Source organism: Nicotiana tabacum, chromosome 24, assembly GCF_000715075.1.
Source record: "Nicotiana tabacum cultivar K326 chromosome 24, ASM71507v2, whole genome shotgun sequence".
In the NCBI taxonomy this organism is placed as follows: domain Eukaryota; kingdom Viridiplantae; phylum Streptophyta; class Magnoliopsida; order Solanales; family Solanaceae; genus Nicotiana; species Nicotiana tabacum.
Window position 1 is genome coordinate 44,574,719 of NC_134103.1, and position 23,948 is coordinate 44,598,666.

General features: G+C 39.0%; 3 protein-coding genes across 3 annotated transcripts; 2 read left to right on the forward strand and 1 right to left on the reverse strand.

Annotated features, from left to right (window-relative positions):
* Nucleotides 1–688: 688 nt before the first annotated feature.
* LOC107763159 (eukaryotic translation initiation factor 4B2-like) lies at nucleotides 689–8,536 on the forward strand. The gene is made up of 3 exons (XM_016581611.2): nucleotides 689–1,983; nucleotides 5,052–5,738; nucleotides 8,205–8,536. Exons 1-3 carry the CDS (start codon nucleotides 797–799, stop codon nucleotides 8,227–8,229), a joined length of 1,899 nt encoding a protein of 632 aa, XP_016437097.1. The 5' UTR covers nucleotides 689–796; the 3' UTR covers nucleotides 8,230–8,536.
* A 10,352-nt stretch (nucleotides 8,537–18,888) lies between these two features.
* LOC142178126 (uncharacterized) lies at nucleotides 18,889–19,302 on the forward strand. The gene has a single exon (XM_075247457.1). The coding sequence runs from the start codon at nucleotides 18,889–18,891 to the stop codon at nucleotides 19,300–19,302; it is 414 nt and encodes a 137-aa protein (XP_075103558.1).
* Nucleotides 19,303–20,056: 754 nt separating this feature from the next.
* On the reverse strand, nucleotides 20,057–23,255 carry LOC107796454 (uncharacterized). The gene is made up of 5 exons (XM_016619225.2): nucleotides 23,100–23,255; nucleotides 22,838–22,930; nucleotides 22,655–22,753; nucleotides 21,461–21,789; nucleotides 20,057–20,282 (listed from the first exon to the last, which is right to left on the reverse strand). The coding sequence occupies exons 1-5, from the start codon at nucleotides 23,148–23,150 to the stop codon at nucleotides 20,270–20,272; spliced, it is 585 nt and encodes a 194-aa protein (XP_016474711.2). The 5' UTR covers nucleotides 23,151–23,255; the 3' UTR covers nucleotides 20,057–20,269.
* Between the last annotated feature and the right edge of the window lie 693 nt (nucleotides 23,256–23,948).

The following is a 23,948-nucleotide window of genomic DNA, read 5'->3' on the forward strand; positions in this document are numbered from 1 at the left end:
ATATAAATAGTAAATATAGATAGAGAATGTAATATTTAAGGAACATAAAGAAAAGTAGTAAATAAGTTTCTATTATAGTATAGCTAGGTAAATTTTCCAATAATTTTTCCTTCAGTTGTGGGCTTGTGGCCCATCTGAAATATTATTCTCATTCATACTCATTGTATTTCCCGTGATTCTAACTTGAAGGAATCTGTTGGAAACGAAATATTAGTCAATAAGAATTCTCTTTCCTCTTTTGTTTTACTTAACTGTTTAATTTCATTGTTCATCTCTTATATTATTTCTTTGATATTTAGAAAAGTGTGTGAAATTGATTGTTAGTGTCCTGAAATACAAAAATTAATTGCTTTGACCTTTAAGCTAAATTTTAGGTTAAAAACTAAACTTTCGGATAATATATAGTTTACTTTTTGTGAAACCATCTTTTAATAGTTTATTTTTCCTAAAAATACTTGATGTGATGTTTTAAAAATCAAACACGATAAATGAACTTAAATTCCATTTATGGGATCATACTGATTAGTACTTTTGTAAAAATGAAGTCATCTACTTTTTTTTTGGGTTGTAAATACATTTTCAAAAATAAAGTTACTAATCAATTCATAATGTCGGTGCTCCGGATATGCCAATAGGAGCCCCATTCTGCTCCAATAAACACCTGACCTGTACATACACCCATCTATCTCTACCCATTTAATATAAGGAACAGCGTTCTCTTTTATATCTCAGGTTTTGAAAATAAAGGGAAAATACATCTCATTTTTAGAAATCATTCAATTTGCTCTCTTCGAAAATGTCGAAATCTCCATGGGGAAATATCGGTGCTTGGGCCGCCGAAGCCGAACGTGCCGAAGCCGAGGAAAAGGAACAGGCCGCCGCCGAAGCTGCCGCAGCAGCGGCTAGGCCTACTGGCGCCGGGAAGGACTCGCAGAGTTTCCCTAGCCTTAAGGAAGCGGCGAGCACAAAGCAGAAGAAGAAAACAAAGATGAGCTTGCAAGAGTTCACGATGCAAAGCACCTACACCACTCCCACCGGGTATGGGTCGGGATCCACTACCCGGTTAACTCCCGACGAGATGCTCCTCCTTCCTACCGGCCCAAAGGAACGATCCGCTGAAGAAATGCAATATGGTGGCCGTCTCGGTGGTGGGTTTTCTAATTATGGTGGGTCCCGCAGTATGGGCCCACCACGCCGAGATCGAGAGGGAGCGGATGGTGAGGGTTCGTGGGGTGGTGGTGGTAATAGAAGGTCATATGGCGGATTTGATGATGATCGAAGGGGCCCACCTTCCAGAGCTTCAGATTTTGATCAACCATCTAGAGCTGATGAGGTTGATAATTGGGCTTCAATGAAAAAACCGTTACCCCCTCCATCACTTGATTCCGGTCCAGCCCGTACCAATCGGTACGGTTCTCTCGGAACCGGAGGTGGTGGAATTTCTAGGGCTGATGGTGATGACAATTGGGGCGCTTCGAAAAGGCCAATTGTCTCGGCCACACCACCACCACAAGGGAGATCTTGGTTCCCAGATTCGAGAGGACCTGAACCAGAGCGTTGGACTCGTGAGGTGGCAACAAATCATGAAAGGCAGAGATTGGTTCTGGATCCGCCCAAGATGGAATTGGGAAGTGAGAATGTGAATGAGACTGTGGTGAAAGTGAATAAGCCGAATCCATTTGGGGCGGCGAGGCCACGAGAGGAGGTGCTGGCGGAGAAGGGTTTGGATTGGAAAAAGCTGGATATGGAAATTGAGGTTAAGAAGGGAAGTAGGCCAACGAGTTCACAATCAAGTAGGCCTGGGAGTTCACATTCAGCTCGGTCTGAAGGCCCAGCGGCATTACAGGGAGGAGTGATGGAAGTTAAACCTAAGCCAAAGGTGAATCCTTTCGGAGATGCAAAGCCAAGGGAAGTTTTGCTTGAGGAGAAAGGTTTAGATTGGAAAAAGATTGATTTGGAGTTGGAGCATCGACGCGTTGACAGGTTTGGATTCTTTACCTATTATTTAACACTTCTTAAATTGGTGAAATTAATGCAGTTGTAGTTTTGTTTTGATACTTAATAAATTGGTAATCTAAAATGGGCTTTGCTTAATGTGGGGTTTTGGTATATCTATGCTGTGCAGTTAAGTTTACTATTATAGATGGTAACTACAACAGTGGTCATATTGGTATGTTTTGTATGTTTCTCAAAGCTCTTAGAATGAAGCCAGCTTCAGAGTGAAGCATGCATAGAAATAAATGTTGACTTACTACTGGATAATATGATACTCAATGGTTTGCCTAATTTCAATAAGTTAGACCAGCATTTTATAATCTTCGTTACTGCAGGGGATGTGTTTATCTTGTTGATCGAATCACCTGCTCTGAACCGTTGGCTCCATGCAATTAGTTCAAAAAAGTTTCTATTTTTCTCACAATTAACATGAAATTGAAGGTGTTTTCTTTTCCTGAGAAAAGAGAAAGTGCTCAGGGAGAAACCTCCACATTTTGGTTAGTTATGAGTAGGCTCAAAAGTTCTCCTATTTCCATGACAACTGAAAAACAGTTGATGCTATACATTATTAATGAGATATTGAGGTTCCTTCCTAGCTGTCAAAAAATTCCTGGCAACTGCTCCAAAAGTCTCCATTCAGTTTGTTCCTTTCTTCTAACCTAGCCCCACTATCACACCATCTGCCCTTCTTTTAGGCTTTTAGCTGAGAAACACATCCTCTTAGCATTTCTTGATGTTTCTCTCCATCTCACCCTCTTTACTTAGTAAAGGCATAATCAAATTTCTTCCCTCCCTACTGCACTCCCAGGACCAAACAATTTTAGGCCCGACCATCACCATCCTATGACAGATCTTTTTGATAATGGATCCTATGACAGATCTGCAAATGGTGAAACCATTTACATGAAAGACAATGCTTTTTGCCTGACTTCTTGTGTAAAGAATCTAACTCAGCTGCTGTTAACAAAGATGAACTATTTAACCTTCAAAGCTGTTTTTGCTAATTAGTTGGAATCAACAACAACAAACCCAGTATGTTCCCAACAGGTGGGGTCTGGGGAGGGTAGTCCGTATGCAGACCTTACCCCTACCTAATGCATGTAGAGAGGTTGTTTCCAATTTGCTAATTAGTTGGAATAATAACCTTATTTTAAAAAAGTGGCAATAAATAATTGAACTTTTGAACCAGAACTTTATTTGGAAAATAAGTGGATAACCGGTAAGGGAAACTCGAAACCCTTGATACCTTCCTTGTTGCCTTGCTTACTTTTGGATAAGAAAGGGTTTATTTAAATTTGAAATTGCTTCCAGTAGCTACTTCCAGGAGCTTAAAATTTTGAAGGGGAAATTTCACTATAATTGAGAGAAAGAAACCAGTAGCTACTTCCAGGAACATAAAAGCATTCAATGGTTTCTCCTTTATCAGTACGTTCCTGCTATTGCTGGCGAGTCTTTTTTATGCAAAATAAGGGTGAGCCTTAGGTTTTGATTTATGTGCAACCGACATAGTAATTCTCCCTCCCATTCGCTAAGCATTACTCTCTTGTATTTCGTGGCGTAGTATCTGTCTTAGCATGGTAATTCGCTCTTGTACTTTTTGACACACCATAAATATGTCAGGACATACCATAAGTATGTCAGGAAAAATCCTATGTCGTGCAAACTTAAGCTTGTTTGTCGTCTACTTTGTTGTTTTCTTATCCAACCACAACAATATACCCAGTATATTCTCACAGACACAGTGTGGGGTCTGGGGGAGGGAAATGTGTACACAGACCTTACCCCTACCTTGTGGAAGTAGAGAGGCTGTTTCATTCTCGCCTCAAGAAAAGCAATATTCAGCTTGTTTTCTTATCCAAGAAAGAGAATTCCAGCCTGTTATTGGACTATTACTCCTTTACCTTTTTGAGCATTGACTATTACTCCTTTACCTGACCTTGTAGATTTCTCAATTGTTGCACATTTAACCTGCCTTTTCAAATGACTGGAAATATGTGGATGCGATAAGTTAAAGGCATCAAGTTACCCATCCAAAAAAAAAAAAAAGTTAAAGGCGTCAAGTTCATGCTTTTTGGTATAAATATCCATCTATCTTATAAATACTTGATTGCATCTTTGTTTTCACCCTATTACCTTTTGTCGGATAAGGTTGTTAACGTTTTCTTCTCAAGTCTCTTTTACCTCAAAGAAAAGGAAAGATTAAAACAAGAATTTTCAAGCAATTACGGCTAAATGTGAATCATTATTTTGCAATGTTGTTAGAGAATGTTGTTGCTCATAGTGTAAGTTGAGGAATTGGCGATTTGGCGTGGTTAACCATTCCTCCCATTATTAGAGAGTACTCTTTCCATCCTAATAACAATGAATCACTTCCCTTTTTGGCTGGCGCAAAAAGGTTAGACGATTTTTTAGCTAATGTATTTTTCTGACATTCCAATGTAATTTTTTTTTTTTTTTTCTGGAGAAATTGTCACATTTCAAACTATCATTTAAACAACTTATCTATCAGACTTCATATTTGAACAGTGTGCTCTTGATCACCGTGCTGGTAAATTCCTGGAATGGAGGGAGTATTATTTAGTGTTCAGAAGAATAGTGGTTTCAGTGAGTGAGTGAAAATCAAGAAGTAGATCAGCTTCATTCCTAAAAGGATTCTAACAAATTGTAGAAAATTAGTGAGAATAAGGGCCTAGATCTGCTTTGTAGATGCTATGGGTGTTCTGTTAAAGTGTTCTTACAGCTGTAACCTATTCATGTTTAAGTGGACATCTTTGCAGAATTTGTACTGTAAGATACCAGTGAAGATGATATTTACCATATTAAGGCATGCTCAAAATGGAGATGCCTCTATTGGTTATTTAGGCTTCTGAAGTTTTATCTAATCATGAATAAAATCATTCTTCTTTTTGGTAATTCCCCTTCCTTGGACCCTGGAGCTTTGTGCACCGGGCTACCCTTTTTTTTCTTTTTGGTAATTCCTTGAAAAATTGAAGGAAATGTTATCAAAAAAAGAAAGTTTAACCATCTAGCTCTTCCTGATTGATTAAACATTTTAGGCCAGACACAGAGGAGGAAAAGAATCTGAAGGAAGAAATAGAACAGCTCAGAAAGGAAGCTATGCAGAGCTCGGGTCATGACCAGACTAATTTACAGAATGTGATTAATCAGAAAGAGAGGGACTTGGAACTGCTGTTCCGTGATTTGGATGACAAAGTTCGTTTCGGTCAGAAAAGGCCAGGCTCTGCGTCAGGCAGGGAAAAGAATCTGAAGGAAAAAATAGAACAGCTCAGAAAGGAAGCTATGCAGAGCTCGGGTCAGGACCAGACTAATTTACAGAATGTGATTAATCAGAAAGAGTGGGAATTGGAATTGCTGATCCGTGATTTGGATGACAAAGTTCGTTTCAGTCAGAAACCTATTCAAAGGCCAGGCTCTGGGTCAGGCAGGGCTACTGGACTTCCTGAGAGGAGCCTTTCTCAGTCAGCATCTTATGAAGATCGTAGAGCTGGTGAACAGATGGACAGGCCTCGATCACGTGGTGGAGATGCGTGGGCAAGGCCAACTGACCCAATGGAGAGGCCTCGATCACGCGGTGGTGTTGACGCATGGGCAAGGCCAAATGAACAAGTGGAAAGGCCTCGATCACGGGGTGGTGGAGATGGATGGACAAGGCCACCAAGTGATGAGAGAAGATCATTCCAAGGAGGTAGAGGAGGTTTTTTTGGCAGCCGGGAGTCTGACAGGTAGAACTCTGGTTCTCTCTCTCTCTCTCTCTCTCTCTCTCTCTCTCTCCAGACACGTACACCCACACAGCCCACGGTTCTTTTTCCTTGCAACTATAAGTTTGCTTCTACTTAGCTACTTATTCAGATTTAACTTGTGCCTGATTTTTCTTGACTTGATCTCTCTTTCTGTCTCGGAAATCTGCTGTACATACCATTCCATAAACTTTTTCTTGGCCTCCGTGTTTCTCTTAAATTTTATTCTCTTTGGGTCTGTCAAGATGTAGGACTGTTTTAAGTATGGTGATTTCAAATGGAATATGGTACAGTCAAGTACTGTGGAGAAATCTGTTATTAAAGAATAGATGGATCCAATAAAACCTGTTTGTTTGAAGATATTCCTGCTTTCTCTGATAATTTCTATTCGTAATGCATCTGTCATCACAATAATTCTCCAACCAGACAGTTGCTCTGGAGTTTCAAGATCTTATATGGAATTGTCTTGCTAATAATTTACTTGCAGGAATTAGTTTTCTATGTTATTGTTTTTGTCTATCTTTTCATCAATTCATTTTATCTTATCTTGGAGTATCACTGAAGAGTATGAATGTCCACTTCTCAATGTATGGGAGAAGGTATAGGATAAGTGTAACTTTTGAAAGGGGAGTGGGATCTCTATTCATAAATTTAAACCCTTAAGTTAATCTACTTTATCAATGAGAATATGAGATTATGGCTCCTGTTTATTTCCACGCTGTGCTGTAAATTTTTCCTTATAATGTACGGTTAAGGGTCTGATTTGCCCCTCTACTATCATAAATAAGCCTTATTTACCCTCCGCTTAAGTTTTCTATCAAAAATATCCCTACAGTTATACATTAGGTTCATATTTACCCCTTACACATTAAAAATACCCTCCCATCTTTTAAAATCCACGTGGCATCCCCTTATTGGACCAACTGACCCGCCCCATTTGTTTTTAATTCAAACCCGCCGGATCCAGCAACAGAGTAGCTACCGTCCTACTCTACATCTTTTCCCTTTTCTGTATAGCTAATTCCACAGGTTAGTTTACAGTGTGTTCTAGTATCCTTTTTTCCTTGGCCAGCGAGTGGAAATTTCCCCATCTCCAAAGACAAGAGATCAAGTGCATATGCCTTATTCTTTTAGACTGATAGCCAGGGGCGGAGGTACAGTGCTCGATGCGGGTTCGGCCGAGCCCGGTAGCTTTTGTTCAAACTATGTATTTGTCTTAAAAAAATCAATTGAATATGTACAACTTATTAATTTAGAACCCAGTAACATAAAAAAAATTACAATGCCGAACACATAAGGTTCAAATCTTGGTTCCGTCTCTGCTGATAGCAGTGCTTATATTGCTGAGCAGCTAACTTCCACACAGACAAAAATGCAAGAAATTCTCTATCAAAGCATAACCTGAACGTGTTTTTCTTTGTTTTCCCCATAAGCTGAAAAATAATGCTCACTTCTTTCGCTCAGAGCTCCGGTTTAGCAAAGAACAGAAGTCATGGGTCTCTTATGCAGAATAAGTTACATTCCCACTAAAAAGTTCAAAACATATAAGGCTGTTATTTTGGTTGCTGGATCGGGTGGGTTTGAATTAAAAAAATGGGGCGGGTTAGTTGGTCCAATAAGGGGATGCCACATGGATTTTAAAAGATGGGAGGGTATTTTTAACGTGTAAGGGGTAAATATAAACATAATATATAACTATAGGGATATTTTTGATAGAAAACTTAAACGGAGGGTAAATAAGGCCTATTTATGATAGTAGAGTGGCAAATCAGACCCTTAACCGTATAATGTATCTTCTGAGTCTCTTCGTATTATTCTAACTATTGGAGAAAAGTTGTTGATTATGTGGATATATTTCCTCTGCGGCATAGTTTGTGACTTTGCTAAGAATTGAAAGTACAGTTATATCAAATGATTGATAACCACAGTGAAGGCGTGGGACCCTAGAAGTATAGCTAGTGACAGCCCCTCTCCCATTCCCAAAGAAACTGTGAAAGGAAAGGGAAAGTGCTTTCATACAGGTGAATTATTCCTTTTTAGTACTGTTGACAGCTTAACGTCTAAGATGTTGAAAGAGGACAGAAGGATGAATAGTAAGTTGTGAATCTGCTGGAATACAGTACTCCATATTTTCTCCAACTTGAAACTTCTTTTTGAGAATTTTCCAGATGTAATGTTTTATATGATACTATTATGTGAACTGCTAATGACTCCTGCGGGCAAGTATATTCCAGTGTTGCCCTCCCGGAGTATGATCCATTTTAGTGTGTATTATTGTGAGTGAACTGGTAGTCCCACTAAGGGAAGAAATGATCTAGGGGACGTAATGCGATTTTACGATGCACTCTACTCATCCTTTTTGATTACTTATGCTGAGTAGTGGCAGACATATGTTATTTAAGGATTTATTTTTCATTGTTTGGTGCTTTATATATTTGTGTAATTTGGCAGGACAAGATCCAGGGACAGATGGTGATCTTCAAGTACTGTGGATTCTTTGGCTTTTCTCGCCTGCTTTTTTGTCCTCTGACAAATTAGAACAGAATAATATATTTCAGACTTTAATCTTTTTGGCTTTTAGTTTTGCTGCAAGGATGAAGCTAGAATTACTGAGTGTTGATATGAGCATTTTTGCTGTGGTTAATTGTCTCGTCTCAAAGTTGTGTAAAAGTGCATTTTTCCTCCATTTCTCTTTGGAGGCAGGGTACCAGGGTACCTGTTTTGTTTATTGCTCCAAATGACTTATGTAACGTGCATTTTGTGGTCATACTTTTTGGTTCTTTTTTTTTTTTCTTTTCTAAAATCCTTTTTGTAGGGAGATACTTCTAAAAACTTTGCTTATTTCGATAAAGAATGGTTCCCATATGTCACGACCCAAAATCTAACTAGTCATGATAGCACTTAATCCAACCCGCTAGGTGAGCTAACTTTTAATTATCCAATTTCAATAATAGTTATTAAAGCAATTTAAGTGAATAAAGATCTTAATCTTATACAATCCCTAAGAACTGACAGTACAAATCATGAGCTTCTAAGAATAGAGTATATAAAACGGAAATGAAATAAATACATAGTCTGTTTGAGTAGTACATAAACAGAGTTTTTATAAATTTAAGGCTACCATGAACAAGAGACAGCTACAACAGGAACGCAGGTATATCTTCAAATCCCGCAACCATCGAGCACAACAACAGCAGTCAACATCTGCACGCAATGTGCAGAAGTGTAGTATCAGTACAACCGACCCCATATACTGAGTAAGTAACAAACCTAGCCTTAGATTGAAAGTAGTGACGAGCTTCTACCAAGGTCGGGTCCAAATCCACTAATCCACAACAGTTAATAACGACATAAAGCAAATAATACCAGAAGTAACTCAGAGATAAAATGCTCAGTCACATCATGATTTCAGCAATAATAGTTCTTCCTTTCAAGTACATTAGTGAAACCCCAAATCTTTTGCCAAACTTACCAAAAATGTGAATAAGTTTGAAAACAGAAATTTTTCCAAAATCCTTTCAATAATAAATAAAATATCTCATTTTCATTTCAGATAACCATTGTAAAACAAATGTATCACTATGCTCATCTGTCAACATGTGTGAGAAATCATGAATAATATGATACCGTACAGCATGAGAAAAACACATCTTTATACATATATGTCATGTGTGCATGCCAATGCAATGTATCTCAGAGATTGTACTCATGTACTCACACCTTTCGGAGTACTCAATCTCACAGTCTCGTATTCTCTCTCACTATGCTCAGCACACACAATCACTCAGCGCTATACAATACCTGCTGCGGCGTGCAACCCGATCCCTGTTTATAGTCGACTACGCTCAGTGGGGGTGTGTACAGACTCATGAGGGGCTCCTACAGCCCAAGCGCTATAAGAACGGACAACTCACGTGCTGCTCGGACAACTCACGTGCCATAATATAAATATCTGGATCCGTACGGCCAACTCACGTGCTGCACGGCCAACTCACGTGCTATAGTATAATATAAGGATCTGCACGGCCAACTCACGTGCTATAGTATAATATAAGGATCTGCACGGCCAACTCACGTGCTATAGTATAATAAAAGGATCTGCACGGCCAACTCACGTGCTATAGTATAATATCTCACAATCAGGCCCTCGACCTCACTCAGCCATAAAGCTCTCCGGTCTCTAGAGCTCTCAACAATCATGAAAACAGCCCAAACAACAATGATATGACACATCAATAATGAACAATAGAGACTGAGACAAAATAATCAAGTAACTATGACTGAGTACAAAACAACAATTTAAGAAAATAATTCAATATGTACACGACCTCTGTGGGTCTCAACAATACTAACATATAGCTTAAACATGGTTTCTAACATGACTTATAATCAAATTTCCACAACACATAGAGAACACATAATTATCAACAAGTTATTCAACTTTACAGTTTCAACGGGACGGACCAAGTCACAATTTCCTCGGTGCACGCCCACACGCCCATCACCTAGCATGTGCGTCACCTCCAAAATAATCACATGATACAAAAATTCGGGATTTCATATCCTCAGTTCCAAGATTAGAAGAGTTACTTACCTCGAACAAGCCAAATCCAATGTCGAGCAAGCTAAGCAATGCTCAGAAATTCCATTCTACGTGTATCAACTTCCAAATGGCTCGAATCTAGTCACAATAATTTGACTCAGTCCACACAATTTATAAGAACTAATTCCATATCAAAATGCTAATATTTTCCACAAAATCCGAAATTACGCCCCAAAAATTACCAGTGGGGCCCACGTCTTGAAATCCGACAAAACTCACAAAATACGACAACCCATCCAATTACAAGTTCAACCATACCAATTTCACTCAAATCCGACTCCAAATCGGTATTCAAACTTGAAAAGTTCATTTTTGTGACATTATAGAAATTTCCTTCTATTTCTCTTGAATATTTAATAATCTTACACAAAAAATTAAGATTAATTCATGGAATATAATCACAAGGGAGTTAAGAACACTTACCCTAAGTTTTGTGGAAACTTTCCTCTCCAAAATTGCCCAACCCGAGCTCCAAAATCCAAAAATGAGTGAAAATATTGAACCCTCGAATTTTAAGGTTCTGCCCCAGCGATTTCCGCACCCGCGGACAAGATTTGCGCACCTGCGCATCCGCTTGTGCGAGCAAAACGTCGCATTTGCGGATTCCACTCGTCTTCCCAGTTTCCGCTTCTGCGCGCATCCGTCCGCATCTGCGCTCACGCAGGTGCGGAATTTTCCCTCGCACCTACGACCAATGCCTCACAGCCCTCTGTCCGCATCTGCGCTCCTACTCGAGGTTTCAAATCATACCTAACAACCTCAAAAATACGAACTATACACGGATTCAAGCCTAATAAATTTTTTAATTTCCGAATTCTACAAACGACGCCGAAACCTATCAAATCACGTCCGATTGACCTCAAATTTTTCACACAAGTCACATTTCACATTACAGACCTATTCAAATTTTCAGAATCGGATTTCGACCCCGATATCAAAAAGTCAAACCCCTGGTCAAACTTCTCAAAAATTTAACTTTCAGCAATTCAAGCCAAATTCCACTACGGACCTCCAAATAATTTTTCGGACACGCTCCTAAGTCCAAAATCACCATACGGAGCTATTGGAATCATCAAAATTTGAATCCGAGGTCGTTTACACATAAGTCCGCATCCGGTCACTATATTAACTTGAGCTTTAAACCTTGGAACTAAGTGTTCCAATTCCTTCCAAAACCTCACTGGACCCGAACCAATTACCCCGGCAATTCACACAACAACTGTAAAGTATAATTTGAGCAGTAAATGGGGAAACGATGTTGTAATACTCAAAACGACCGGCTGGGTCGTTATATTCTCCCCCACTTAAACATACGTTCGTCCTTGAACGTGCCAAGAGTTGTTTCCAAGCCATCAAATCACTGTTCCATCTTACCACACACGTACCCGAGGGTGAACCCACGTCACCCTATCCCACATAGGCCTGACTACACAATGCAACTGAAAATTATTAATTTAACCTTAGCCCATAAACTTTGGAGTTTAATTTTTAACCTTTAAAATTTCTTTCAAGACACAAATCTTGCATTTACACACCGTATAAGTCCGAACAAGTTGCATCGAGCTATACCTATAACCCCGGATATAATCAACCAACATATTACACAACTCACATGCTCGTAACACCATTCCTGATCGCAGTGACTACTCCAAAACCAACAGCATACTAGTATTAAACCCATATCGAACCAAACCTCATCCCAAAACCTTCGTACACTGTTGATAATAAAAGAAGCACGTGAAATTTCATGACCACTTACCAGATCAACAAGTCACGGAGCCCTCTCGCCCCAACCAGAACCATAATCCCTTTCTGAGCCGACTTTCAATATTATACTCCCGAATATACCAAAATCAAACCTGATAGTACCCATTATAGGTCCAATGACCTTATATTACTAAACACAATTGCTCCATAGACATGCCTTACCAATATAACTCAGAGCCACAACTCGTGCCATCCGTGCACTAATACGCAACAATTCAAATGTACCCAGTCATGGAAAATGACTCAAATGAGAGAACTGCCCCGCCGGATTAACAAGTACCTCCATAACGAAACGCTGAAAATTCATCATACACCGTAGAACCATCACCCGATTCTAACACGAGGTTCATATTATATACCCCGAGCCACCCTGCTCCAAATTAATAATGACGGAGAGGCAATTGACAAAAATACCACACAAAACCTGAAAGGACATAACCATTACGCTATCGATCATGTAATACCTAAATAATCATCACACTTAAATTCCGCTATAAAGCTCAAATAGAACCGCATCATCTGTGCACATAACCAATGAATCACAACTCCTCGTAACAAAAAGGAGTAACTCACAGATCATTTGAGAACACGAATAAGTTCAACATCAACCGAATGACACATCCCTTAATAATAGCAGTATGGAGCCAACCATTCCGGTTCGGTGTAGAATACACATCTTAATTGAGCCTATCAATGGACCCCCAAATCAACTCTGGTCACCCACAGTAGATAAATAACCCTACGAAAATTCACCGCGACTAATTCATAATTCATCATATCATCTGACTAGCTTCAGCCACGACTTCACATCCGCAACCATGTACAATCTGCTCCCGAAACTCCCAAATTCCAAATTCATAGGACACGTAAATCACTATATTTCATTCCATTTCCACCGCCCGAATGCCTAACACCTCTCTCATACATGATCATCCCACGAGAAATACTTTAAAAGTTCTTCCGTGTCACTTGACAAAATTTGAATATCACAGTCTATCAACCATGTGAGTACCGCAATACTAATTTATACATCTGTAAGTCAAAATACAATGTGCCTTCTGAAATCTGTTCCTTTCTCATACAACACCAAGTAGTAATAGTATTCATCTAGTTATTTGAAACCGTCCATATTGTCCAACATTCGTTACCTTCTCTTCAAGACTGTACTGCCACCTTGTATATGAAAATCTAGTTTTCGTACAACACATAACATCTATATTTCCATCATGTGAAAGGCACAAAAATCTTATTATCAACTTTGAGTCACCAATAATTTACATACCATTTTAGTTAGAAACCTTTCTCTTGCTTCTTTCCAGGAGAAAATCACAATACGCAATACGTTCTCCACACCGGTAGAAACCATCAAGAATACTTTGGAATCCATTTGCACCTAATCAAGCCCTTAAAACTAAATTCCTCTAACTTGACCAAGCCACGCAGGTCGCCAAGTCCAGGTGTATTGCCACAAAGCACCTGTAGAAAACCCCCACATCATATGCACCCAAAGAACCGATCTTATCCATTAACCTACTACCCAGTTGTCCTATTTCCTCCGAGTCCCTTCCGAATTTGTCTTCAGATTGATACTTCTTCTTGCTAAAATACCATGATCTTTAACTATAACTCACCCTACAAACCTTAGCAAAGAACCACAATGCACTCCGGCCCATAAGCAACTGTATTCTTCTTAAGCACCTTCAAAAATACCACAACTATAACACTCACTTTGAGAATACCTTATGTGAATTTGAAATTGTTCTTCTTACCTTCCTTATACAAAAATGTAGAATTCATAGTCATATAGAATTTTCGCAAGTCCAGGCACCATTAAACGCAAATCTCAGATTTTTATCCATACATAAGTCCGAAAACATTCTCAATTGCTATATATAATTCTCAACCCATTGGAATTTTTTCGGGAGTTACCCACTTTGCTCACATCTAATTGCACCGCCCAAATGGGCCAAAAGATAGATGCCCCATTAGCACCACAACACTCAAAGAAGTAACTTTACTTTAACACCACATACCAAATTCATATTCCGTACGCACTACATCATTCACCAATAACAACTCACTCATCCCATGATTTCTTTCATATACTCATCCGTGCAATATAATCCGTAACTAGGAATTTTTCTTATTCGATTCATTTTCGAACTCCACCACTGCATGTCATCACTGATTCCCAAGTATACTTTAGACCCAAACAAAATTTGACACATACCCATGAATTGATTTGTCTATAGCAGGCTCCCCCACTTGGCTCAAAGCCATAGATTAAAATACTCCATAATTCACAATACCCATACCCTATTACTGTCATAATACCGTAGTCAGTGCCACAAAATTATTCTCAAGCTCATTCAATGCCAACCATAAAAATACACCAAATCATCCGCTAAGATTGCAATCATTCTCTTGATACCCAGGTCGACTTTCTCAGCCAAATTCGAATTCAAATCTCTACACATACGCCCCACTGGCAGAAAAGAAACCCTCCACTCATATTACAAGGAACATACCTACGTAGATTACTCTCCAGGAGATAACCCACCTCGCTAACCTCAAATTGGCATCTTGTTATATCTTTTCGCAACCACAATTTCTACGCAATCACTAAATCTTTCTGAGTCCAAACTCGTTAACCAGACCTGAGAGTTTAATTTGTCTCACAATTTAAACACGTAAAAGATCTTTCAAAACATTCACACTCGAGACTGTACGTCACATCAAATCAAAAATCAAGCATCCAATGGTCTTCCCTTTACATATGAAGGAAACACTTCTCGTTATGTTCAAATCGTCTTAACACATCCCGCGGTCACATCATACCCATCATACCGCCATTTCACCGCTCATCGAGCCACAAATTTCACTATAGGGTCATCACCGGACATATAAGTCCAATTGTACTAGTTACAACTGAATCTACCGAGCTTAAGCTGCTGTCTAACCATGGCCTCAAGTCCTCCAGACTGGCCCACCACCAAAACACAGAATACTCACCTCGAACCTCATTCATAGAATCACAAGACGGCGATGCACATCTGATACTGAGCGCTCATGTGCGCATACGAATACGTGGAAGGAATTCAAAGAGTTAATGTCTCAAGCTGAATCAATCTCACACGATAAGGAAAGAAAGATGGGAAGTATATATCCTAAATGCGTTGTAGCCTCTCGAAGATAAGTATGGACGTTATCATACCGATCCGCAAGACTCTACTAGACACTTGCTCATGACTTGTAGAACCTATGAACCTAGAGCTGTGATACCACCTTGTCACGACCCAAAATCCAACTAGTCGTGATGGCACCTAACCCAACCCGCTCGGTAAACCAACTTTCAATTATCCAATTCCAATAATAGTTATTAAAGAAATTTAAGTGAATAAAGATCTTAATCTTATACAATCCCCAAGAACTGGTAGTACAAATCATGAGCTTCTAAGAATAGAGTATACAAAGCGAAAATAAAATAAATACATAGTCTGTTTGAATAGTACATAAACAGAGCTTTTATAAATTTAAGGCTACCATAAATAAGAGGCAGCTACAACAGGAATGCAGGTACATCTTCAAATCCCGCAACCATCGAGAACAACAACAACAGTCAACATCTGCACGCAATGTGCAGAAGTGTAGTATTAGTACAACCGACCTCATGTACTGAGTAAGTAACAAACCTAGCCTTAGGTTAAAAGTAGTGACGAGCTTCTACCAAGGTCGGGTCCAAATCCACAACAGTTAATAACGACATAAAACAAATAATACCAGAAGTAACTCACAGATAAAATGCTCAGTCATATCATGATTTCAGCAATAATAGTTCTTCCTTTCAAGTACATCAGTGAAAACCCAAATCTTTTGCCAAAGTTACCAAAAATGTGAATAAGTTTGAAAACAGAAATTTTTCCAAAATCCTTTCAATAAGAAATAAAATATCTCATTTTCTTTTCAGATAACCATTGTAAAACAAATGCATCACTATGCCCATCTGTCAACAAATGTGAGAAATCATGAATAATGTGATACCGTACAGCATGAGGAAAATACATCTCTATGCATATATGTCATGTGTGCATGTCAATGCAATGTATCTCAGAGATTGTACTCATGTACTCACCCTCTCAGAGTACTCAATCTCATTGTCTCGCATTCTCTCTCACTATGCTCACACACACACAATCACTCAGCGCTATACAATACCTGCTGCGGCGTGCAACCCGATCCCTGTTTATAGTCGACTGCGCTCACTGGGGGTGTGTACAGACTCATGAGGGGCTCCTACAGCCCAAGCGCTATAAGCACGGACAACTCACGTGCTGTACGGACAACTCACGTACTATAATATCATATCTGGATCCGCACATACAACTCACGTGCTATAATAATATATATCAAGCCAACATGGCCTGTTGCGGCGTGCAGCCCGATCCCAAAAATAATATCTTCACAATCAGGCCCTCGGCCAACTCACGTGCTATAGTATAATATAAGGATCTGCACGGCCAACTCACGTGCTATAGTATAATAAAAGGATCTGCACGGCCAACTCACGTACTATAGTATAATATCTCACATTTAGGCCCTCTGCCTCACTCAGTCATAAAGCTCTCCAGTCTCTAGAGCTCTCAACAATCATGAAATCAGCCCAAACAACAATGATATGACACATCAATAATGAACAATAGAGACTGAGACAAAATAATCAAGTAACTATGACTGAGTACAAAACAACAACTTAAGAAAATAATTCAACATGTACACGACCTCTGTGGGTCTCAACAATACCAGCATATAGCCTAAACATGGTTTCTAACATGACTTATAGTCAAATTTCCACAACACATAGAGAACACATAATTATCAACAAGTTATTCAACTTTACAATTTTCACGAGATGTACCAAGTCATAATCCCCTCGGTGCACGCCCACACGCCCATCACCTAGCATGTGTGTCACCTCCAAAATAATCACATGATACAAAAATTCGGGGTTTCATACCCTCAGTTTCAAGATTAGAAGAGTTACTTACCTCGAACAAGCCAAATCCAATGTCGAGCAAGCTAAGCAATGCTCCAGAAATTCCATTCTGCGCATATCAACTTCCAAATGGCTCGAATCTAGTCACAATAATTTGACTCAGTCCACACAATTTATAAGAATTAATTCCATATCAAAATGCTAATATTTTTCACAAAATTCGAAATTACGCCCCAAAAATCACTCGTGGGGCCCACGTCTTGAAATCTGACGAAACTCACAAAATACGACAACCCATCCAATTACAAGTTCAACCATACTAATTTCACTTAAATCCGACTCCAAATCGGTATTCAAACTTGAAAAGTTCATTTTTGTGACATTATAGAAATTTCCTTCTATTTCTCTTGAAGATTCAATAATCTTACACCAAAAATGAAGATTAATTCATGGAATATAATCACAAGGGAGTTAAGAACACTTATCCCAATTTGTGTGGAAAATTTCCTCTCAAAAATCGCCCAACCCGAGCTCCAAAATCCGAAAATGGGTGAAAATGTTAAACCCTCGAATTTTAAGCTTCTGCCCCAGCAATTTCCGCACCTGCGGAGAAGATTTGCGCACCTGCGCATCCGCTTGTGCGAGCAAAACGTCGCATTTGCGGACTCCACTCGCCTGCCCAGTTTCCGCTTCTGTGCGCATCCGTCCGCATCTGCGCTCATGCAGGTGCATAATTTTCCCTCGCACCTGCGACCAATGCCTCACAGCCCTCTGCCCGCATCTGCGCTCCTTCTCGCGCAGGTGCGATTCCGCACCTCGCTTCAGCGCACCCCTGCTCGCACTTGCGAGCTCACTCCTGCGACTACTTTTTCGCAGGTGCAATTACACCAGAAGGCTTCAGTTCCAGCAGTCTTCCAAATTCAAAAAAACAACCCGTTAAGTATCCGAAACTCACCCGAGGCCCTCGGGTCCCGGTCCGAACATACCAACAAGTTGCATAACATAACACGAACCTACTCGAGGCCTCAAATCATACCTAACAACCTCAAAAATACGAACTACACACGGATTCAAGCCTAATAAATTTCTAAATTTCCGAATTTTACAAATGACGCCGAAACCTATCAAATAACGTCCGATTGACCTCAAATTTTGCACACAAGTCACATTTCACATTACAGACCTATTCAAATTTCTAGAATCGGATTCCGACCCCGATATCAAAAAGTCAAACCACCGGTCAAACTTCTCAAAAATTCAACTTTCGGCAATTCAAGCCAAATTCCACTACGGACCTCCAAATAATTTTTCGGACACAATCCTAAGTCCAAAATCATCATACAGAGCTATTGGAATCATCAAAATTCGAATCCGAGGTCGTTTACACATAAGTCCGCATCCGGTCACTATATTAACTTAAGCTTTAAACCTTGGAACTAAGTGTTCCAATTCTTTCCAAAATCTCACTGGACCCGAACCAATTACCCCGGCAATTCACACAACAACTATAAAGTATAATTTGAGCAGTAAATGGAGAGATGAGGTTGTAATACTTAAAACGACCGGTCGGGTCGTTACACCATGTATTCAAAAAATAATTATGCCTGATGTGTTATGAGCCATTTAAGCATTTAAATTTATGAGACATTTAAGCCATTTAAGAAGAGGTATGCTCGAGGTCGATCGATGATTGGGTGGGGAGTCTTAACTAAGGATAAAGCCCAAGAGTTGGTAGGGAGGTTATCGACTCTGGGAGCCTGGAGGAGTAGTCAATGACGGTGAACTGTGTTAGGGAGGCGACGAGAGAGGTGTTAAGGATATCGAAGGGTTACTCTGGTAGGCATCAAGGCAACTGGTGGTGGAATGACATAGTCCAAGGCAGAGTGGAGGCGAAGAAGGTAGCGTATATGAAGTTGATAGGGAGCACAAGTGAGGAGGAGAGGAGAGCAAATAGAGAGAGGTACAAGGTAGCGAGGAAGAAGGCGAAGCTGGCGGTCACGGAGGCTAAGAATACAGCGTTTGGTCGCTTGTACGAGGAATTGGGGAAAAAAGGCAGGGATAAGAAGTTGTTTTGGCTGGCTAAGGCGAGGGAGAGGAAGGCTCAAGCTTTGGACCAAGTGAGGTGCATCAAAGACGAGGACGGTATAGTATTGATGGGGGAGTCTCAGATTAAGCAGAGATGGTAGACGTACTTTCATGATCTTCTTAATGGGGGGGGGGGATGTTGTGCTAAGGGATATGGGGCATTCGGAGAGTCTCCGAGACTTTAGTTATTATAGGCGCATTAAGGTGGAGAAGGTAGCGGGGGCTATGCGTAAGATGAGTAGGGGAGGGGGGATGTTGTGCTAAGGGATATGGGGCATTCGGAGAGTCTCCGAGACTTTAGTTATTATAGGCGCATTAAGGTGGAGAAGGTAGCGGGGGCTATGCGTAAGATGAGTAGGGGAAGAGTGACCGGGCCAGACGAAATTCCGATTGAGTTTTGGAAGTGTGTGGGTAGATCAGGCTTGGAGTGGCTGACTGGGCTGTTTACACTATAAAAAACGGGGGTGATTGTGGCGGCCGAATATGCAGTGGCGGTTCAGAACCGCCATAATGGTCACTAATGGCGGCTTACGAACCCGCCATAATCGCTTCCGCTAAAAGGTTTAATACAGCGGTTTCCTTTTAACCGCCGCAATATGCATAGTTAAGAACGACTGTTTACTTTGTTGATTGTGGCGATTAGTAACCGCTATAATTGATGTCTTTCAAGTTATAGCCAGTTTATACTGCCATAATTATAATATATTTAATATTAATTTTTTAATTCCACATTTAGATCCTTTTTACTGCACAAAATCCATCATAATATGTAATCAAGCACCCATCATAGAAATTAACATAAATTATAGAGAATTAGATAAGCAAAATATTCATCATATTAAAACATAGGTGCCCAAAATCCATCTCATCCAAGATGCAAGTTTAAATTGGAGAGAGTTATTCACCAATTACAACACAAAAAAAACATAGTTCATCCTAACTAACAATTACAACACAAGAAAAACATAGTTCATCCTAACAATGATTACTAATTGTCATTTGCTCCGTTTTCATTGTTACTTTCGTCAAAGGATCTTCTTGGCTTAGTTGGTGATGGAACGCCATCTCCTAAATTGGGAGCCTGAATAAAAAAACTAATTAATAGTCTCAAACTAAGTAGCCAGTGCTAATTAGAAGTACTCAATGAATTCAACGGTCATGGATACCCCTCTTTTGTTAAATAACAGATTATACAAAAAAGGATATAGAAAATATAATAGCAATCAGACTCGATTACTATTTGCTAAAGGACTATTAATAACATATAGATTGAAAACAGCATGAAAGTTTTGGAAACCGAGTCATATCACTTCCATATGCAATTAAAGCCCTTGCCAGACCTTAAGCTCATCTCACTCAATTAAGGAGTAGCGATACTTAATCAAACAGAATGTAGCGATACTTCACCTATTCATTGCCAATAGCAGCTTTCCAAAACAAAGTGTAATAAACTATCAGACCCCTTATGATACAAGAAAGCAAAATAAAATCTAATAGCTTCAATATAAACCGAAAATTTCCATAATCAAAATTAAACCTGAAGAATTATCAAAATAACATCATAAATTCTTCAATACAATGTCATCAGACATCAACTACACACTCAATCTTACCTTAATTGTAAACAAACATAGATAAGATCATTAAATTTTCTTATCTTACATCCAGAACTTGAACAGTAATGATATACTAGTATATGAATTCTCTGATTGGGTTTGTTTCTAATTTAAATATAATCAGTTGAGTATATGATTCCATTTTAATTGTATACAAACATAGATGATACCATTATGGAGTCTTTGCTTCCTTTTGTTATCTTATATTATGGAGTATCAAGAACTTGAAAAACATAATGAGACGTAGCGTAGGAACTCTTATCATTTTTTTCTTATACATAGAACTAAACTCTTCCTCCTTAGGTTCTGGAATTGTATTTTGTTGGATGCTCTTACAATATATTCAACTCTGTTCTTCCAAATGCAATAATTCTAAGTAATAATTTATGGTCATATAATTAAGACAGATAACAATGACATTTATTGGAGAAATACTAGAAAGTCATACTCTTCTTAAACCTAACCACCAGGATTAGAGATAGATAACCAAACAATATTTCAAAAACACAAACATCAAAACAGAAAAGCAGTAAAAAACTGCCTTTCTCATAATAAACAAAATTATCTGATAATAGATTCCAATCTAACTTTAAACATATTGTCAAATTGAATGGGCAAACAAAGAAAAAATAAATACTTGTACCTATGGAGGAGTCGGAAATAAGTGAGCAAACTCCTCGGGATAATTCCTATTTTCATTTGAAATAAGCTAGTTAGCGCATTTAATTGTGATCTCATATTTGCCATCTCTTGCACCCATTGTGGAGGTGGAGCACTAGCGCTAGATGAGCCCATATAAGAACAACCACCTCGGCGTGATATTTGCTTGAATACTACAGTTGGAACTGCACCCATGCCTAAGCCTCGAATACGGCCAGGGTGCTCGGGACCGAAGACTACACCAAGCGCATCATTTAGTGAAATTTCTGCCAGAGTTTCTGGTCTCTGTCTTCGAATTTCTTCAATTCTTTCCTACACGAGGGACAAAATATATTTACAAAAGGAGAATCTATAAAACATTAAACAGTGCTCCAAGTATGTTCAGAAGCAGACCATTCAAAGTAATCGCCCTTCTTTCAAAGCTGAATCTCCAAATAAGAAGATGGTCAACAGAAATTACTACAGTTACAAACATTCCAAAAGAGGATCTCATAAAACCCGCACACCATATACAATTGAAACCAGTAAAATTATTTTGACTAAGATCAAGAACCCTCAACCTCTTACACTGAAGCAAACTCATAGGAACAGACCCATTCAAGAAATTCTGTGACAAATCCAAAGTTTGAAGATAATTTAACCTCCCAACTTCAAAAGGTATAACCCCAGAGAACAAATTCCCATAAAGAACCAAACTTTGCAAACCTTGAACTTTAAATAACTCAACAGGCAAACTACCAGAAAACGAATTACTCCTTAAATTAACATGTCTAAGCTCAGATAAAGATCCAAGACTAGAAGAAACAAAACCAATGACAGCCAGCGGAGAACCAGGCTAGTATTTCTTACTCACAAGCAGTGAATAGATGCACTTTTCTGCACATGAATTTTTTTTCATACATAAACATGCATCTGCTTTAAACACCAGAACATGCTGACAAATAAACTGCTGACAACTACACTCTTCACAGCAGTATTTTGTTAATAATCACAGTTGCAATGCCTAGAGAAATAGGAAGTTTCAGCAAGAGATAATATCTACTGTACAGCTACCTCCTCTGAGGTTTCTGACTGATTCAAAGTTGCATAATGGACTCTGCACCTAATGATATCAGACAACAGTTCCATATATAAAAATATCTATATATGGAAGACTAAAGCACCAAATAACACTTACCCCAATCTCCCTAGCTTGATCATTCACATAACTCCCATCTTTCCTCTTATGAGTCTCAGTCCACACTTTACCTCGATCAACTTCTTTCCCCATTTTCTTCTGAAATTTTAAAAAAGTAAAATTAATTAATTAAGAATATATTAATACAAAGAACGTATCAGTAAGTACGTCATATTAAACTACCATCAAATCCCTTCTTCTATCCAAACTCATAGCACCACTAGTATGGGGAAGTGTTTGTTGTCCTCGAATCCGTTGATTTCTCAAGCAAAGCGCCTACGAGTCAAAATAGGAGAATTTCTGTTAGATATAAAAAGCGACAAAGGCCCAGTTGCATTAAGCAAAATGAAAAAGGGAAAAAAAAAAAGAAAAGAAGCCACAGCAGTGGCGGAGAAGAAGCAGCAGAGACAAGCAGTGAAACAAAGAGAAGAAGAAGAAGACGAACCTTTGTTTCCTCTTTTGAACGATAGTTAACATACAATGCCCATTGGTCCATGGGAATGCCTTCCGGAGCATTCTTGATGATATCTTCTTTACTCAATAATGGATCCTCAGCCTCATGCCATAGTTTAAGCAAAAAAGTTGGTTCAAAGCTTTTGAAGAAACTTTTCCTCTATGGTAAACTAGGAGATGTATCAAACTAATCTCTCTGTTGCATCTTAGGCAAAAGATATATGGATGTGTTCCTTCTTGCAACTCAAAGACAATTTCTTATTGGTTAGTAAACTTGTAGTGACTCATCATGAACTAATTAACTTCAAGTATGAGTATGTTAGTCATTCTATTACAAAATTAACAGACCAATGATTCTGCAAAGACTCAGAACATTAATAAGATGCCATGTTCCAGCTTTTGATCAACCAAAAAGCTAGACGTTAACCAGGTAAGGCACTAATCTTATCAACTAATAGAAGACAAATCAAGTGGAGATCACTAGGGGAGGTTATTTATTTTAGTGAAAATTGTGACTGGAAAAAACTGTTCCAGCAGAAAGTGGAGCACTAGGTATGTCTATTCAATAAGAGACATACAAAATTAGGAATCTGTCGAAGTAATACCACATCATCATAGATGCACAAGAAGAATATGTTGTTCTTTTGGGGGATAAGTTATACTGTCACAGTGATATTACTTTACTTTTCAACAGGTCTAATTTTACCTATAGTTACCATAACATAACATAGCTTTGAAGACGTTATACCACATCAAGCTGTCTACTGATACTGACATAGCATCAAAATTGAAACATAGCATCACAGTTAAATACAGAAAGCATAGAATGAGATCGAACACT

Coding starts and splice junctions, on each gene's coding strand:
- LOC107763159 (XM_016581611.2), top strand. CDS start 797: ATGTCGAAATCTCCATGGGGAAATATCGGTGCTTGGGCCGCCGAAGCC. Junction 1,984..5,051: donor GAGCATCGACGCGTTGACAG/GTTTGGATTCTT, acceptor TAAACATTTTAG/GCCAGACACAGAGGAGGAAA. Junction 5,739..8,204: donor GGCAGCCGGGAGTCTGACAG/GTAGAACTCTGG, acceptor GTAATTTGGCAG/GACAAGATCCAGGGACAGAT.
- LOC142178126 (XM_075247457.1), top strand. CDS start 18,889: ATGACGGTGAACTGTGTTAGGGAGGCGACGAGAGAGGTGTTAAGGATA.
- LOC107796454 (XM_016619225.2), bottom strand. CDS start 23,150: ATGGACCAATGGGCATTGTATGTTAACTATCGTTCAAAAGAGGAAACA. Junction 22,754..22,837: donor ATAGAAGAAGGGATTTGATG/GTAGTTTAATAT, acceptor TTAAAATTTCAG/AAGAAAATGGGGAAAGAAGT. Junction 21,790..22,654: donor ATCAAGCTAGGGAGATTGGG/GTAAGTGTTATT, acceptor TCCCTCGTGTAG/GAAAGAATTGAAGAAATTCG.